This window comes from Oncorhynchus keta, chromosome 10, assembly GCF_023373465.1.
Source record: "Oncorhynchus keta strain PuntledgeMale-10-30-2019 chromosome 10, Oket_V2, whole genome shotgun sequence".
NCBI lineage: Eukaryota > Metazoa > Chordata > Actinopteri > Salmoniformes > Salmonidae > Oncorhynchus > Oncorhynchus keta.
Genome location: NC_068430.1, coordinates 20,378,272 through 20,397,421, shown reverse-complemented (window position 1 = coordinate 20,397,421; position 19,150 = coordinate 20,378,272). Strand labels below are relative to the sequence as shown.

General features: G+C 44.7%; 1 protein-coding gene across 7 annotated transcripts in view; it reads right to left on the bottom strand.

The window, feature by feature from the left end:
• Positions 1–19,150, bottom strand: part of frmd4ba (FERM domain containing 4Ba) — a 79,017-nt gene that overhangs the window by 44,688 nt on the left and 15,179 nt on the right. For 6 of the 7 annotated variants that reach the window (XR_008144404.1, XM_052526641.1, XM_052526642.1 and 3 more), the window contains exon 1: positions 3,682–3,858. The exons of the other annotated variant lie outside the window; for it this stretch is intronic. Coding sequence is in view for 5 of the 6 variants with exons in the window: in XM_052526641.1 (XP_052382601.1) it covers positions 3,682–3,843 (162 nt within the window). In the remaining variant the exon portion in view is untranslated. Of the gene's footprint in view, positions 1–3,681; positions 3,859–19,150 lie in introns of those variants that run through there. 7 annotated transcript variants of the gene reach the window in all.

Below are 19,150 nucleotides of genomic sequence, written 5' to 3'. Positions count from 1 at the left end.
CATTTCAAAAGCAATGTTGAATCTCTAGAGGTGATTCTCTTGAGAATTCAAGCCCTTTTGGAATGGTTCAATAGCCCACTTATATAGCAAAGACCAAGAACCTTAATCAGAAACACAAGCATGGATTACTAGATGACAAGTTTTTATAACACAGAGAAAAACAACTATAATACTTGTCTTCATAGAACAACATAGGATTGTGTGTCATCCGTATTAATAGAGAATTTTTATGGCTGTTCATTACACAATCTCCATTGTCGAAACAGGGATTAGTCACTATAGTGATTGTGGGGGTTGTCAAGTGCATGATCCACACTACGGTGCATTTATCAATGCTGCATTGTTACGGACAAATGACATCCAAGCATACAAACAAAGAGGCCAGTAGTTCCATGGTCTAAAATGTGTTAGTCTTCCAACATTGTTTCATGAGATGAAGTGGGACAATATTAGTACAAATTTTGAGTTAAAGTATTTTAAAAAATCAAGTATCTCCAACATGCTCCCTGCTTTTCTGCTCCTTTTCTGTGCCTGTCTTTGTCTACCCCAAAAGCCCCCTTTACCTACAGTAACTTCAAATTCACCTTAGCAAGACATCTAATGAGCTACTGCTCAGTCTGAACCCTATCCCAAAATCATTACACCACAGTTCACTGCACAACAATTCATGTTCCTTACTTTAGTGGCGTGGAATTAAAAGAAGACCCACTGGGCACAGACATTGGTTCAATGTAATTTTCATTGTAAAGACTTGGAAACAATGTTAATTCAACCAGTCTGTGCCCAGTGGGAAGTTTTGTTGGTGACTACCTATCCTAACTAGAGGTCGACCAATTAATCGGCATGGCCGATTAATTAGGGCCGATATCAAGTTTTCATAACAATCGGTAATCGCCTTTTTGGACGCTGATTATGGCCAATTACATTGCAATCCACGAGGAAACTGCATGGCAGGCTGACAACCTGTTACGCGAGTGCAGCGTCAAAACAACCTTGTGGCTGCAAGGAGCCACGGTAAGTTACTAGCTAGCATTAAACTTATCTTATAAAAAACAATCAATCTTCACATAATCACTAGTTAACTTCACATGGTTGATGAAATTATTAGTTTAACTAGCTTGTCCTGCATTGTATATAATCAATGCAGCACCTGTTAATTTATCATCAAATCACAACCTACTTCAACTTCGCCAAACGACTGATGATTTAACAAAAGCACATTCACGAAAAATGTACCCAAACTATAAACACCAATGCCTTTCTTAAAATCAATACACAGAAGTATATATTTTTAAACCTGCATATTTTTTTTTTTTTAAATCATGTTAGCAGGCAATATTACCTAGGGAAATTGTGTCACTTCTCTTGCGTTCAGTGCAAGCAGTTTGGGCCGCCTGGCTCTTTGCGAATTGTGAACTAATTTTCCAGAATTTTACATAATGACGACATAACATTGAAAGTTGTGCAATGTAACAGCAATATTTAGACTTAGGGTTGCCACCCGTTCGAGAAAATACGGAAAGGTTCCGTATTTCACTGAAAGAATAAACGTTTTGTTTTCGAAATGATAGTTTCTAGATTTGACCATATAATGACCAAAGGCTCATATTTCTGTGTGTTATATTACAATAAAGTCTATGATATGATATTTGATAGAGCAGTCTGACTGAGTGGTGGAAGGCAGCAGCAGGCTCGTAAGCATTCATTCAAACAGCACTTTTCTGCGTTTGCCAGCAGCTCTTAGCAATGCTTGACCCACAGCGCTGTTTATGACTTCAAGTGTATCAACTCCCGAGATTAGGCTGACAATACAAAAGTGCCTATAAGAACATCCAATAGTCAAAGGTATATGAAATACAAATGGTATAGAGAGAAATAGTTGACACGTCATAATTCCTATAATAACTACCACCTAAAACTTCTTAACTGGGAATATTGAAGAACTGGGAATATTGAACCACCAGCTTTCATATGTTCTTTGTTCTGAGCAAGGAACTTAAACGTTAGCTTTTATATATGACACATATTTCACTTTTACTTTCTTCTCCAACACTGTGTTTTTGCATTACTTAAACCAAATTGACCATGTTTCATTATTTATTTGAGACTAAATAGGTTTTATATATGTATTATGTTAAGTTAAAATAAAAGAGTTCATTGTTCATTCAGTATTGTTGTAATTGTCATTATTACAAATACATATATAAAAACCGGTAGATTAAATCGGTATCGGCTTTTTTTTGGTCCTCCAATAATCGGTACCGGTATGGACGTAGAAAAATCATAATCGGTCAACCTCTAATCCTAACCATTTTTTAAACAAGTGTCAGGATGGACCGCTGAAGAAAGCAGTGTTTAGGAACATTTTCCAAATTTGACAGAAATATACATAGTTAGAACATGTCTCATTTGTTCATGAACAAGATCCAATAAATTACTGGAAGCATTTTGGGTGTGCACCAGCTCATGCTTTTCACTAGACTATGGGTGTGTTCAGAAATTCCCTCTGGAGTGCCAGAGAACGAATTCAGAGTGTAGTCAGATTGTCAGTTCGTTAATTCAGAGCGTTCTGACCTCACAACGGCAGTAAAGCACCCAATCTAACTGGCTAAAGTTAGCTAGCATGCTAGCTGCTTCCAGACATAAATGAGAGAACACCTCACTCTGACAATTTTTCCTAACAATTTTTTAACAAGTGTCAAGATGGACCGCCCCTCACATAAGGCAGAAAGGCTAGAGGCCATGGCTTTAGAGAGAGGTTGACCCGCAGGTTTAAAGGAAGATAATGTGATGTGTAATAGCCATGCAATGAGAGGTCATCCCCCTAAAGGCCTGTCATTGGGGCGGGGCGTTCCAGCCGTGGCCTCTTCACATGACCTCCAGCCACTGACCTACATAGGCTTAGCTCCAACCCTGCAGCATTAGGCCATGCCTGTAATTGACTGCTTATCAGGCTTATTGGCATATTCTCACTGATTACCATCTCCTAACACCAGCTATCTTCACTGACAATGTCATTTAGCTTTAATGGTAGTTCATAAACAACCTTTCCTAATTTGAATTCTTGACATTTTTTAACGTTTGGAACGAAAATGTATATAGTCAAGAGGATGTCTCATTTGTTCATCAACAAGATCCCATTCAGGTGCTCCAACCAAAGACAGCACTTCAAAGATAACCTTCAAAGATCAAAAGACTGGCCGTGCTGCTTCCTGATGACTTCCATATGTGCAATGAGACCCATGTTAAACCTGTCTCTGTGACTCATAAAGAAACACCCTGTCCTGAGTCCTCACAGGCACAAACAGTAAACTTTCACCCAACAGACAATCTATCAAATACAATATGCAATTCTAAAAGTCCAATTAAAACGTGGTTCCCTTTGGATATGCTTCATAGTTATAGCCACAATGTGACGGTTATTCTAGAGACTCCAGACAACTCCTGACAGATATATACATATACAGAAAGCAAGGTGTAAAACAGTATCAACAAGACAGGTCAAATTAGAATATATATTAGACATGATCTTGCTCCAGCCACCAGTACATCCCAGTCGGCAGCTGGTACAGTAGCTGTCAACATAGTAGTCAATAAAAACCACATTGATTAGAGCTGCATGTACAGAACAACTTTTCCCCTGGAGTAAAGGGAATGATTGGTAACACAGTCCCAGCGTACCTGATAGAACTCCCCGAGCTGCCACCATGTCTGTAGGAAGCAGCGGGCTGGCATGATCCCCTGAGAGGACCACCTTCTGAGGGTCTGCTCTGCCAAGCTCCACACAACCTTGCAGCTTGATGCCAGCAACTCCTCCACTCCAGACATGAAGCCCAGAGCCATGGCTGTCACTTCACCGCTCACTCACTCACTCACTCCCAGAGACCAGACTGAGATACCCTGTGCCCGGCACAGTCTCTCTCTACTGATGAAGTTGTAGAAAGTCTGTGATGCTTGAGAGATGCTTGAAAGGTAAGCACACTACTCTGTCTTCTTGGCCCAAGAGAATGTAAGCTGCTGAGTAAAACACCAACTTCACTCTGCGTCTAGAGGATGTTGTGACTCAGAATGTCAATGCCCTGGAGGAACATCAGTAGTAGTCTACTACTACACACACACTTTACTATGTCTCCCTGCTGATGTAATCTGTGAGAGTCACAGCTCTGGTCTAGAGAGACTGGAGTTGCAGAGCTGGAGTGGAGTGACACGCCATAGGGTGAGCTCCCAGCCTTCTGCCCTGGGCCCTGGTCCAAGACAGCCTGACACTCACATGGCAAAGGGCTGGACAGAGCCACAGAGAATCAGCCTAAAGAAGCTTGGTCTGCAGTGCACACCACCACACCACATAAACACACTTTTCACATACATGCTGTACCTACACTCACAGGCAGACTGACAGACAGCCCAGTCACTCCATCCCCGCCTCATAAACACTCTATTTTATTTCTGACTTACAGCTTAGTCTTTTTCTTGAGGTTTTCCACTCTGTTGGTAGCTTCATTTTAGACTGTAGTTGTTCCTTCATTAGGGAAATGGATCAACTGTAATGCTAGTGTTACACGCCATTTGGAAGGTTCAGAGAGTGGAACGTCAACTATATGACAGTTAAGACCAAATAGAGGCAGCATACAGGAGTTCCAGAAGCTGTGATTTTTTTCTTGACAGGCAACGACCATCTCAATGATCTTGCTTGACACACACCAATTTATAGGCACTCGCCAGGCATTACTAATCAATCACTAACATCCAATTCCTATCCTTTATCTAATAATGTTATTCAAATATATAATATCACATTAGATATAAGATATTGCTATATAATAATGTGAAATAGCGTGTGTAGATTTGAGTGATTCAGGATGGTTTCTGAAGGTCATTCATTTTCTCTGTACAGTACTCTGGGTGCAATTTCCCGAGGACAGTAGCCGTCTACACCCATCATATTCCACACTACTCCATATATTCCACACTACTCTACATATTCCACACTACTAAAAATACTAAAACTGAAACGGTCTTTTAAAAAAAAAATTGTTTAATGTTGGAACCTACATGTGACATCAGAATGTAACGGATATAGCTTAGGTGTCACGTCCTGACCTTAGTTCCTTTTTTATGTCTCTATTTTTGGTTTGGTCAGGGTTGGGGGTTGAGTTGGGGTGGGCATTCTATGTTTTTGTTCTATGTTTTGTATTTCTGTGTTTGGCCTGGTATGGTTCCCAATCAGATGCAGCTGTCTATCGTTGTCTCTGATTGAGAACCATACTTAAGTAGCCTGTTCCCACCTGTGTTTGTGGGTAGTTGTTTTCTGTTTTGTGTGTCTTCACCTTACAGAACTGTTTCGTTTCGTTCACTCTCTCTCTTTGTTGTTTTTTGGTTATTGCAGTATTCAGTTTATTTATTAAAATTAACATGGACACTTACCACGCTGCGCTTTGGTCTGATCCTTCTTATTCCTTATCCGAGGAGGACAACGATCGTTACAGAACTACCCACCAAAAAGGGACCAAGCAGCGTGGTAAGGATGAGCAGCGCGATCTGGAGAAATGGACGTGGGAAGAGATATTGGACGGCAAGGGACCCTGGGCACAGGCTGGGGAATATTGCCGCCCCAAAGAAGAACTGGAGGCAGCTAAAGCTGAGCAGCGGTGATATGAGGTAAGGCAGCATAACAGGCACGAGAGACAGACCCCAAAAAATGTTTTTGGGGAGGCACACGGGGAGATTGGCGGCGTCAGGCAATAGACCTGAGCCAACTCCCCGTGCTTACCGGAAGAAGCGTAGTACTGGTCAGGCACCATGTTATGCGGTCAAGCGCACGGTGTCGCCAGTACGCGCTCATAGCCCGGTGCGCTATAGGCCAGCCCCCCCCCGCAAGTGACATGCGAGAGTGGGCATCCAGCCAGGGCGTGTTGTGCCAGCTCAGCGCGTTTGGTCTAGGGTACGCTGTTTCGGCCCAGGGTATCCTGCGCCGGCTCTGCGTGCTGTGTCTCCGTGGCGCTGTTAGGGTGCAGTGCGCCCTCTGCCTGCGCTCTGCCCGTGCCAGGCGAATGTGGGCATTGAGCCTAAGGGAGAGGTGCGAGTGGTATGCACCAGATCTCCAGTGCTCCCCCACAGCCCGGTTCAACCTGTGCCTGCACTCTGGTGGGTCCGGGCTAAAGTGGTCATCCAGCCTGGAGCTGTGGTGCCAAGGCTGCGCACCAGGGCTCCAGTGCTCCCCCACAGCCCGGTCTATCCGGTGCCTCCTCCATGCACCAGGCCTCCTGTAGGTCTCCCCAGCCTGGTGGGTCCTGTGGCAGTTCCACGCACCAGGCTGTCTCTCCATCTCCTCCCTCCAGGTTCTCTCTCCAGTCCGGAGCCGCCAGAGCTGCCCGTCAGTCCGGAGCCGCCCGTCAATCCGGAGCCGCCAGAGTCGCACTTCACCCCGGAGCCGCCAGAGTCGCCCTTCACTCCGGAGCTGCCAGAGTCGCCCTTCACTCCGGAGCTGCCAGAGTCACCCTTCACTCCAGAGCTGCCAGAGTCGTCCTTCACTCTGGAGTTGCCAGAGTCGCATCCCCTCAGTCCAGAGGCGCCCCTAGTATGAGGGTCTTCAGTCCGGGGCCCGCACCCGAGCCGCCGCCGTAAAGAAGGCCCACCCGGACCCTCCCCTTTAGAGTCAGGTATTGCGGCCGGAGTCCGCACCTTTGGGGGGAGGGGGGTTACTTTTGATATCAAACATTGAAATTTGAAATACCTTGGGAAAAAACATACTCATATTCTTTCATTTATTTTGAATATTTTTACATTCCTTTTAGCAAAGAAGGATGTGCATATTTCCCCAAAGAGCCGTACACCATTCTGACAGAAACTGAAGAAAACAAGTGAAAAGAGATAAAATGTGTGGACCTATATGTTTTTAGTTGAGTCAAACTAGCGGTGTCTCATCTGGCAACAATAGCTTGCTGTTTGTTTGTGCGTTCTGAGTCTCATAAAACCTTAACACGTTTGCAGTCAGCATGCACAGAACATGTCGCAAAGCCCTCTGAACAACATCCGAGGGATCATCTGAATGAAACAAAGCTGAATCATGGAATACTCGTAACAAATAAAACATTTAAATAACAAATAGTTAAAGAGCAGGCATCTATTAACTCATCTATGGAAAATGTATCTCGTATCATCTGTGCTCACTACCAATTGTCCTGACTGGAAGGACATGCATGATTGATGAATCTTTTGGACTTCATGTGTACAGTCTGATAATTTATGGTAGTTTCCTAGCGCAGTAAAGACAAACACTTATTGAACTAAACAATCACCCAGGGTAAAGTCCAACTGGCATTTTTGCAATAACATATCTATTGCAGATGAGACACAGAGTATGGCACTGCAGTCTAGCTTTAACATATACAGTAGCTCCATTATGACAAGACCTTCAGGAGGAATTAAATTATTCTATTTCGAGGTGACAACCATAAAGTATTTTGTATTTAAGATTTCAAATAGTTTAATCAAAAAGTTTTGATAAAAACATGTAATGAATAAATCTAGGTATTGATGATTTAGTGTGTATTAGGGGATGACTGGATTTGGATAGATCCATTTCAGGGTGATATTGTCACACCCTGATCTTTGTGCTTGTCTCCACCTTCTACAAGGTGTCTCCCATCTTCCCTCATTAATCCCTGTGTATGTATACCTGGGTTTTCTATTTGTCTGTTGCCAGTTTGTCTTGTCAAGTCCTACCAGCGTGTTCCCTGTGCTCCAGTTTGTCTTGTCCTGTCAAGTCCTACCAGCATGTTCCCTGTTCTCCAGTTTGTCTTGTCCTGTCAAGTCCTACCAGCGTGTTCCCTGTGCTCCAGTTTGTCTTGTCCTGTCAAGTCCTACCAGCGTGTTCCCTGTGCTCCAGTTTGTCTTGTCCTGTCAAGTCCTACCAGCGTGTTCCCTGTGCTCCAGTTTGTCTTGTCCTGTCAAGTCCTACCAGCGTGTTCCCTGTGCTCCAGTTTGTCTTGTCCTGTCAAGTCCTACCAGCGTGTTCCCTGTGCTCCAGTTTGTCTTGTCCTGTCAAGTCCTACCAGCGTGTTCCCTGTTCTCCAGTTTGTCTTGTCCTGTCAAGTCCTACCAGCGTTTTCCCTGTGCTCCAGTTTGTCTTGTCCTGTCAAGTCCTACCAGCGTGTTCCCTGTGCTCCAGTTTGTCTTGTCAAGTCCTACCAGCGTGTTCCCTGTTCTCCAGTTTGTCTTGTCAAGTCCTACCAGCGTGTTCCCTGTGCTCCAGTTTGTCTTGTCAAGTCCTACCTGCGTGTTCCCTGTGCTCCAGTTTGTCTTGTCCTGTCAAGTCCTACCAGCGTGTTCCCTGTGCTCCAGTTTGTCTTGTCCTGTCAAGTCCTACCAGCGTGTTCCCTGTTCTCCAGTTTGTCTTGTCCTGTCAAGTCCTACCAGCTTGTTCCCTGTGCTCCAGTTTGTCTTGTCCTGTCAAGTCCTACCAACGTGTTCCCCGTGCTCCAGTTTGTCTTGTCCTGTCAAGTCCTGTCAAGTCCTACCAGCGTGTTCCCTGTGCTCCAGTTTGTCTTGTCCTGTCAAGTCCTACCAGCGTGTTCCCTGTGCTCCAGTTTGTCTTGTCCTGTCAAGTCCTACCAGCGTGTTCCCTGTGCTCCAGTTTGTCTTGTCCTGTCAAGTCCTACCAGCGTGTTCCCTGTGCTCCAGTTTGTCTTGTCCTGTCAAGTCCTACCAGCGTGTTCCCTGTGCTCCAGTTTGTCTTGTCCTGTCAAGTCCTACCAGCGTGTTCCCTGTGCTCCAGTTTGTCTTGTCCTGTCAAGTCCTACCAGCGTGTTCCCTGTGCTCCAGTTTGTCTTGTCCTGTCAAGTCCTACCAGCGTGTTCCCTGTGCTCCAGTTTGTCTTGTCCTGTCAAGTCCTACCAGCGTGTTCCCTGTGCTCCAGTTTGTCTTGTCCTGTCAAGTCCTACCAGCGTGTTCCCTGTGCTCCAGTTTGTCTTGTCCTGTCAAGTCCTACCAGCGTGTTCCCTGTGCTCCAGTTTGTCTTGTCAAGTCCTACCAGCGTGTTCCCTGTTCTCCAGTTTGTCTTGTCAAGTCCTACCAGCGTGTTCCCTGTTTGTCTTGTCAAGTCCTACCTGTTCCCTGTGCTCCAGTTTGTCTTGTCCTGTCAAGTCCTACCAGCGTGTTCCCTGTGCTCCAGTTTGTCTTGTCCTGTCAAGTCCTACCAGCGTGTTCCCTGTTCTCCAGTTTGTCTTGTCCCAGTCCTACTGTTCCCTGTGCTCCAGTTTGTCTTGTCCTGTCAAGTCCTACCTGTTCCCTGTGCTCCAGTTTGTCTTGTCCTGTCAAGTCCTAACATCCTGTGCTCCAGTTTGTCTTGTCTACCTGACTGTTCCCTGTGCTCCAGTTTGTCTTGTCCTGTCAAGTCCTACCAGCGTGTTTGTGCTCCACTTGTCCTGTCATCTGCCTCCTGTGTCCTGCATCTCTTGTCCTGGTCTTAGCCTGTGCCAGTTTGATAGATATAAGTTCCAGCGTTTCCCTGTGCCCAGTTTGAAGATTTCCCTAGTCTTCCCAGTTCTGAGTGCAGTGGGGGACCCTGTACCTCCTAACATCCTGTACCTACCTGACTCTGATTTGACACACACACAGAGTGGTAACAACTATGAAGACCACAGCTGTGGTGGACACAATACCATCGTTATCACCAATATAATGTATGTCACCATATTTAGCAACAAAAAATAAAGAGTACAGAGTTTTTGCCTGTGTCCACTAGACAAAGCAAGCACTTACAACATAAAACCAGTGCAGAAGCTATAGATGGCATCCTTCACTGTCAATAGAGTGAAGGGTTCCTGTGATATTACATGAAAGTGTGATATCACATTCCCTCTGGCCATATCTCCTGTCCCATTCTATCCAGAGACTTGGACCAGGCAGTAGCCAGATGATTCCCTCCACAGTGAGAGGAGTAAAGGTCTGTTTGCTTGTATAACACACACGGACATGCAGGGGCTGCCTTCCATAGAGAGACAAAGGAAAAGCCAAAACACACACATGTGCACACAGCAACCCGAGAACACAGAAACGCACACATACACACACACCCACTCACCCACACACCGCCCGCAGGTGCCTGCTATTCACAACTGATATCCATGTGTGATGTGTTTCATTGGGCGGTGGTGGGGTAGAGGTAGGGGTGAGACCAAAACAAGAAACCGTTTGTGAATTTGCAGACAGAGGTGATCCCAGGGGAATGAGAACCGTCGACCACTCTCACCTCTCATAGGGAGAACCACTCTTTATCTATTCCTAAAATCATCTGTCTGCAAGAATCCATGTCTCAAGAGGATATTCTATTCAGCTCTGTAAATGGATGCCCCAGGCCAGTTTGACATTTCCCCTCACACTAGTCTTGCTTGGCCGATCTTACAGTGCAGTGCAGGGGAATGAGACTACCCTCACACAAAATCCAAACCGTCAGTTAATCTGGGCCTTTTGAAGAATGGCAGTGATACAATGCAGAGGTGTGTAGGATATTTTCTGCCACAGATCTGTGAAACCTTAAATATTTCCTTATATTCCCTGATGAGAAAGAAAGAATAGATCTATCCTCTTCTCTCACTCCTCTGGTTGTTGATGCATTGTGAGGGGACACAGGTGCTCCAGCTGTCTCTCTCACTCTGATTCACTCATCTGTTTCCATAATGAGAGACCCGCTAGAGAGGCTGGTAACACTGACTGCAGCTCTGCTCTCAGCTGTAAACAGCATGACCTCACACTCTGGCCCACTCTCCTCTCTGAGGTCACTCTCGTAAACACTTCACTGACAAGCCCCCTCCAAGTCATCTGCTCCACAGAGGAATCAATTTATTTGAATGATGATTATTGTCGTCATGACTTCAAGAGTGTGCTTTACCATCAATTGCGTTTTTTTTCTCCTAATGAGTAGAATATAATCAATTGCGGAGAATGAATTCACTGCTGACTTGTAATTCATACTGCAGTTGCCAGACAACACCAGTAGGCAGAGTAACATCGCACTACTAGACCAGACTCCACTACTGAATATGTATAAGGCAGTGGTCAGTCTACAACTTTTGTCCTTTTGTTCTAGCCCACTGAATCAGGTGTGTTAGTCCTGAGCTGGAACAAACCCCTGCACATCCTGTCGTTCTTTAAAACAGGTGTTTGAGACCCCTGATTTGTAAGGAGTACATTTAGTGCTGAGAATGTTCAGCCAATCTTGTCCTGGGTGTTACCTTTATAACAATCACGTCCTGGGTGTTACCTTTATGACAATCATATCCTGGGTGTTACCTTTATGACAATCCAGTCCTGGGTGTTACGTTTATGATAATCATGTCCTGGGTGTTACCTTTATGACAATCCAGTCCTGGGTGTTACGTTTATGATAATCATGTCCTGGGTGTTACCTTTATGACAATCATGTCCTGGGTGTTACCTTTATGACAATCATGTCCTGGGTGTTACCTTTATGACAGTCATGCCCATCCTCCTCTCAAGTTCTTAAAGCGTTCTCATCTGATTAGTGAGTCCTTTGAGGAGATGATTACACACCTCAGGCATGCTCTGGTTCTGGTACTGAGGCAGCGGATGTCTGTTTCAATATAGATACCTCTTAGTCCAATTCCATAACTCATCAGTTTTAATAGGCTTGGGTCTGTAGAGAATACAATGAGGGCATGACAGTACAGCCCGTGCTACCGAGATCATCACACGTCTGTGTCCCCGAGCTAATTTCATTAGAATGTCAATTACCATGTGCAGTAAACGCTCAGTTAATTGTCTAAAAGAGGATGGCCTCCTACAGTAGCAGACACACAGCTCCAGCACAGGGCAGGGTAACATCTGTTAACACACAGCTACAGCTGACAGGCAGGCAGACTGGGACAAGAACACACAGAGCACAGTACGGCTGACAGGGCACAGCCCCATGCCACATACAGAGATACAGCTGTCAGACAGGCTAGGACACGAACACATATAGTACAGTAGGACTGACAGGGCACAGCCCCATGCCACATAGAGAGATACAGCTGTCAGACAGGCTAGGACACGAATGCATATAGTACAGTAGGACTGATAGGGCACAGCCCCATGCCACATACAGAGATACAGCTGTCAGGCAGGCTAGGACACGAACGCATATAGTACAGTAGGACTGACAGGGCACAGCCCCATGCCACATACAGAGATACAGCTGTCAGGCAGGCAGGCTAGGACACGAACGCATATAGTACAGTAGGACTGACAGGGCACAGCCCCATGCCACATACAGAGATACAGCTGTCAGGCAGGCAGGCTAGGACACGAACGCATATAGTACAGTAGGACTGACAGGGCACAGCCCCATGCCACATACAGAGATACAGCTGTCAGGCAGGCTAGGACACGAACACATATAGTACAGTAGGACTGACAGGGCACAGCCCCATGCCACATACAGAGATACAGCTGTCAGGCAGGCTAGGACACAAACACATATAGTACAGTAGGGCTGACAGGGCACAGCCCCATGCCACATACAGAGATACAGCTGGCAGGCAGGCAGGCTAGGACACGAACACATATAGTACAGTAGGACTGACAGGGCACAGCCGCATGCCACATACAGAGATACAGCTGTCAGGCAGGCTAGGACACGAACACATATAGTACAGCAGGACTGACAGGGCACAGCCCCATGCCACATACAGAGATACAGCTGTCAGGCAGGCTAGGACATGAACACATATAGTACAGAAGGGCTGACAGGGCACAGCCCCATGCCACATACAGAGATACAGCTGTCAGGTAGGCTAGGACACAAACACATATAGTACAGTAGGGCTGACAGGGCACAGCCCCATGCCACATACAGAGATACAGCTGTCAGGTAGGCTAGGACACAAACACATATAGTACAGTAGGGCTGACAGGGCACAGCCCCATGCCACATACAGAGATACAGCTGTCAGGCAGGCTAGGACACGAACACATATAGTACAGCAGGACTGACAGGGCACAGCCCCATGCCACATACAGAGATACAGCTGTCAGGCAGGCTAGGACACAAACACATATAGTACAGTATGACTGACAGGGCACAGCCCCATGCCACATACAGAGATACAGCTGACAGGCAGGCTAGGACACAAACACATATAGTACAGTAGGACTGACAGGGTACAGCCCCATGCCACATACAGAGATACAGCTGTCAGGCAGGCTAGGACACAAACACATATAGTACAGTAGGACTGACAGGGCACAGCCCCATGCCACATACAGAGATACAGCTGTCAGGCAGGCTAGGACACGAATACATATAGTACAGTAGGGCTGACAGGGCACAGCCCTATGCCACATACAGAGATACAGCTGTCAGGCAGGCAGGCTAGGACACGAACACATACAGTACAGTAGGACTGACAGGGCACAGCCCCATGCCACATACAGAGATACAGCTGTCAGGCAGGCTAGGACACGAACACATACAGTACAGTAGGACTGACAGGGCACAGCCCCATGCCACATACAGAGATACAGCTGCCAGGCAGGCAGGCTAGGACACCAACACATATAGTACAGTAGGACTGACAGGGCACAGCCCCATGCCACATACAGAGATACAGCTGTCAGGCAGGCGAGGACACGAACACATATAGTACAGTAGGGCTGACAGGGCACAGCCCCATGCCACATACAGAGATACAGCTGTCAGGCAGGCTAGGACACAAACACATATAGTACAGTAGGGCTGACAGGGCACAGCCCCATGCCACATACAGAGATACAGCTGCCAGGCAGGCAGGCTAGGACACGAACACATACAGTACAGTAGGACTGACAGGGCACAGCCCCATGCCACATACAGAGATACAGCTGTCAGGCAAGCTAGGACACGAACACATATATTACAGTAGGGCTGACAGGGCACAGCCCCATGCCACATACAGAGATACAGCTGTCAGGCAGGCTAGGACACGAACACATATAGTACAGTAGGGCTGACAGGGCACAGCCCCATGCCACATACAGAGATACAGCTGTCAGGCAGGCTAGGACATGAACACATATAGTACAGTAGGGCTGACAGGGCACAGCCCCATGCCACATACAGAGATACAGCTGTCAGGCAGGCTAGGACATGAACACATATAGTACAGTAGGACTGACAGGGCACAGCCCCATGCCACATACAGAGATACAGCTGTCAGGCAGGCTAGGACACAAACACATATAGTACAGTAGGGCTGACAGGGCACAGCCCCATGCCACATACAGAGATACAGCTGTCAGGCAGGCAGGCTAGGACACGAACACATATAGTACAGTAGGGCCAGGGCAAGGCAAGGGCCGCATGGTGGACAGTGTTAGCATTCCATTTATTCTCAGAGATGACGCCCATGACATGCCTTCAGTGACAGGGACAGTCCCATGGCTTTACACGGAAAGCCTCCTGACTGCTGCCTCTGTTCCAGGATATCACATTCCAGTAGTGGCATTTTGTAGTCATAATTCAAATATGAGTGGATTAAAATAAATAAATACAAAAATGTAAAAGAATCAAGTTTAATTATGCATAAGTGATTGCTTGATTATTATGCTACGTCTCATACATTGTAGTGTTTGTGTTTACCAAATTAAATGGATTTTGAACACTTTTACTCTTCCTCACTGCTTTAATATGCTCTCCCTATTCAGACGGGTGGCTTCATATGCACACATTCTGCATTTAATCAACAGGGATGAACCTATAGATTCTGAGAGGGCTGTATCATCTCCCCTCTGTGAGCTCTTAAAGTCACACCACCATGTCTGTGAATGAGAGGTCCACATTATACTCCTTGAGGAAAGTTGTCAGTACATCTTTGTAATACACACACAGGACATACCCGATTATACCCAATTAAAGCCATGTGATTAAGCTCTAGTTGGTGAATGTGGAGAGAGAGAAAAGCTTTTTGTGTGCTGCCGGGCGGTAGAGTCAAGTCCAAGTCCGGCTTTGTGCAGCATGGCAGGGGTTGGAGGAGAGGGGACTGGGGGTCTGGACTGCCACCACCGTCCCATTGAGATGTCTGATGTGGGGCCTGGTTCTCTGCACCCTAGGACACTGCTCTGGGGCCTGCTGAAGGCCCTGGCCTGTGACAAACACTGTGAGTGCATAACCCAGTTGCCACTGACCTGAAGGGGCTGAGGGGGTGAGACAGTGCCCATGGTGTCAGTCGCACACTGTCTGACCCTATCAAATAAGCCCATGGCCCCAAGGGATTGTGGGTGCTGCTGAAATTTTCTAAGGCAGCAGTGGTGGAAAAAGTATCCAATTGTCATACTTGAGTAAAAGTAAAGATACCCTAATAGAAAATGACTCAAGTAAAAGATAAAGTCACCCACTAAAATATTAATTGAGTAAAAGTCTAAAAGTATTTGGTTTAAATATAGTTAAGTATCAAAAGTAAATGTAATTGCTAAAATATTCTTCAGTATCAAAAGTAAAAGTAAATAATTTCACATTCCTTAAATAAGCAAACCAGACAACACAATTTTCTTGATTTATTATTTTACGGATAGTCAGGGGCACACTTTATTTTATTTATTTATTTTATTTCACCTTTATTTAACCAGGTAGGCTAGTTGAGAACAAGTTCTCATTTGCAACTGCGACCTGGCCAAGAAAAAGCATAGCAGTGTGAACAGCCAACAACCACATAGTTACACATGGAGTAAACAATAAACAATAAACAAGTCAATAACATAGCAGAAAAAAAATATCTATATACATTGTGTGCAAAAGGCATGAGGAGTTAGGCAATAAATAGGCCATAGGAGTGAATAATTACAATTTAGTAGATTAACACCGGAGTGATAAATGATCAGTTGAACATGTGCAGGTAGAGATACTGGTGTGTAAAAGAGCAGAAAAGTAAATAAAATAAAAACAGTATGAGGATGAGGTAGGTAAATTGGGTGGGCTATATACCGATGGACTATGTACAGCTGCAGCGATCGGTTAGCTGCTCAGATTGCAGATGTTTAAAGTTGGTGAAGAAGATAAAAGTCTCCAACTTCAGAGATTTTTGCAAATGGTTCCAGTCGCAGGCAGTCCACCATGCAGCCCTTTCCTTGCCTTTGCCCTACTGTACCATTCACACACTGATGACATAATTGACAAATGAAGTATTGTGTTTAGTGAGTCTGCCAGATCAGTGTGTGAATGGAAAAAATTATGTCTGCTAAGCATTCAAAATGTAAAGCATACTTTTGAGTTTCAGAGAAAATGTATGGAGTAAGAAGTACATTATTTTCTTTAGGAATGTAGCGGAGTAAAAGTAAAAGTTGTAAAAAATCTATAACTTAAGTAGTACTTTACTTATGTCGTACTTTAAAGTACTTTACACCACTGAAAGGCAGAGCTGTTAGAGAGAAAAAAAATGACCTGGAGCTGCAGGGTTTTAATATGATTTGCAAGAGATGGAGGACATGAATGGCTGCTCTTAACATCTCTGCGGGGGTCCTAAGAGACAGACAAAGAGAGGGGGGAAGAGAGAGAGAGAGATAGAGAGAGAAAGAGAGAGAGAGAGATACATATAGCCTGTATGCTGATATCTCCTGCTTGATTTTCTAGCTCCTCTAACGTACTGTTTCTGTTTAGCTTGTCTACGTATTCATGATTGAGGAATTGACTTTATTCTATAAATGACATGAGTGTCACGCTCTGCCTGTTCAACAACACATCACTGTTCAGTCATGTTTAAAATCTCTTTTTCTTTTTTCATTTTAGTCAACACAAAAACAAAAAAATCTGTGGAGAAACTTAATTTTCCTTTGAGCCAGCCCTTGAAGATACCAAAATATCATGTGGCTGTTCAAGTTTGTGCTGCCTGGTTTTTATTTAAAGCTACATATTCAGCAATAACATTGTCCTTGTTCAGTAAATATAGATTAATTACCACCACCATGCATTCAATTTCCAGAGTAATGTGAATGGTGCTCAGGGGAAGGTCTTTAGTGAAAAGGTTATTCTGAATGCTACACCAACTGTCGAGAACGCAGTGTTGTAGACACACACAGTGGACATGTGTCGCATTATCAATGCAAAATATCTATACTTTGAAGACCTATAAAACCAAATATCTCGCTCCAGTTAAATCCTACAACCCAACCCAGTCTTATCACTCACTGACTTATTTGATGCACTTTCTTGTACATCCTTTAAAGAGTGTTTGTCAGTTGATAACTACCATAACGACTGGATAATGTAATGAGACCCTCTGGTGACTTAAGCTGATCACTGTCAAACAATCCTCTAACACTACATAATCAGAACATTTGCACAGCTTTATCAAGCCAGCAAAACATGTGTAGGGAAGACCTCCCTGACAGAGGGGCAATGAAAACCTCAGAACTTTACCACTCCAAATTTGATAAGGAGTAAGGACTTTTCACTATGTGTGGATTTTATAGACAGAACAGACTCGGAGGCATTATGGGAAAAGGCTAGTGGATACCCAGCAGTCACTGTACTCACCATTGGTCCATTGGAGCAAACCACCAATGTGACAGAGGACCTCTCAATCTGTCATAGTGTGAACACTTATGCCAGGGTCTGTCTATTCCACTTAGGAGGCAAACTGAGCTCATGGAAAGTCAGGATTTGGCATTGAGTTGTGCTTTGGTGGGGGTTGCATATGCAATGGTGTGTATTCATGGATATAAAAGGAAGCCAGGCTACCACAAATATTTGACCAATAAAAACATTTAAATTATAAAATAATTTATCTTTTGTCTCTCTGGATTGTCATGATTTTTCTGTATATTCGCAAGTGGTTGAATCTCACCTGAGAAATCATCAGAGCGAGGGAAACAGCACCCCTCTTTCTTAGTATGTGTAGACCATGTATCTGATGCTGTCTGGAACAAAAGAGTATGACATGTTGGCACTGTAGTATTTCAATAATTGATGCCAGCAAGTATTTGGACTCCCTTGATCATTTTTTAAAATAAAGTAATTAGCCAATCAGAGTTGAGCTGAGCTCAACTGTGGGTTGTTCTGGGGCAGCAAAACACCCACCAAGGGTGGCCAGTTTGGATTTGGCTTCCCACCAATAAAATCACATCCTGAGCAAAACGTCCATCATTGTCAGAATAACGTGTCTGTTTCTTGTCTGCTTGTGTTGATGTCCTGCAGTAGCTAGCTTGCTAAATCAACCCTTTCCTAAGCCATGGGCGGTGATGGGGATTTGGAATTGTGGTTATGACTTAATTCTATGTAGAGGCCAATGATTATGATGGTGATTCTGATTTAACCATATATTAAAATATTGTGCCACTGGTCTGAGATGATTGAAGTTCAATATGTAGCCTACTGTAGATGTAGCCTAGTTGGCTAACATTAGCTAGCCAGTGTCGTGGAATTATCAGAATTTGTTGGTAACATTTGTAAGATGTTTAATATTCATCAAATGTGTGTAAGTTACTTCTCATAAGAATGTATTTTGTCGGACTATAGTGGTGGCCATTGGCAGTTATCTGTTCTATGTCAGGACTAAGTTGCATGGGCCGCTGAGAGGGGAGAGGTCAAAGTGTCATCATGTGTAAACATATATTTTACTCCCTACCTTTCCCAGTGGGGAAAGGAAGGGTTGCAGTGTCTGGAATCATTCTATGCTCCCTCTTATGTTGTTTCTATCTTAACCTATAGCCTCATTCTCCTCTCCGTGAGTTTGTCCAGGAGGTTGTATTTTGAGTGGGTTGTATATAAATGACAATTTGATATATGCCTGTTGATATGGCCCCCCAATGGTGGAACAAACTCCCTCACGACCCCAGGACAGCGGAGTCAATCACCACCTTCCGGAGACACCTGAAACCCCACCTCTTTAAGGAATACCTAGGATAGGATAAGTAATCCTTCTCACCCCCCTTTTAAGATTTAGATGCACTATTGTAAAGTGACTGTTCAACTGGATGTCATAAGGTGAATGCACCAATTTGTAAGTCGCTCTGGGTAAGAGCGTCTGCTAAATGACTTAAATGTAAATGTAAATGTAATATGGAGGAATTGGTTTATGGTTCTGGGGTTTGGGAAAGGAGACAAAGCTGAACAATGAATTATGTCTATGCTGTCTGACTATGGGTGTCTTTGCTATTAAAAGGAACTCAGTTGCATTAT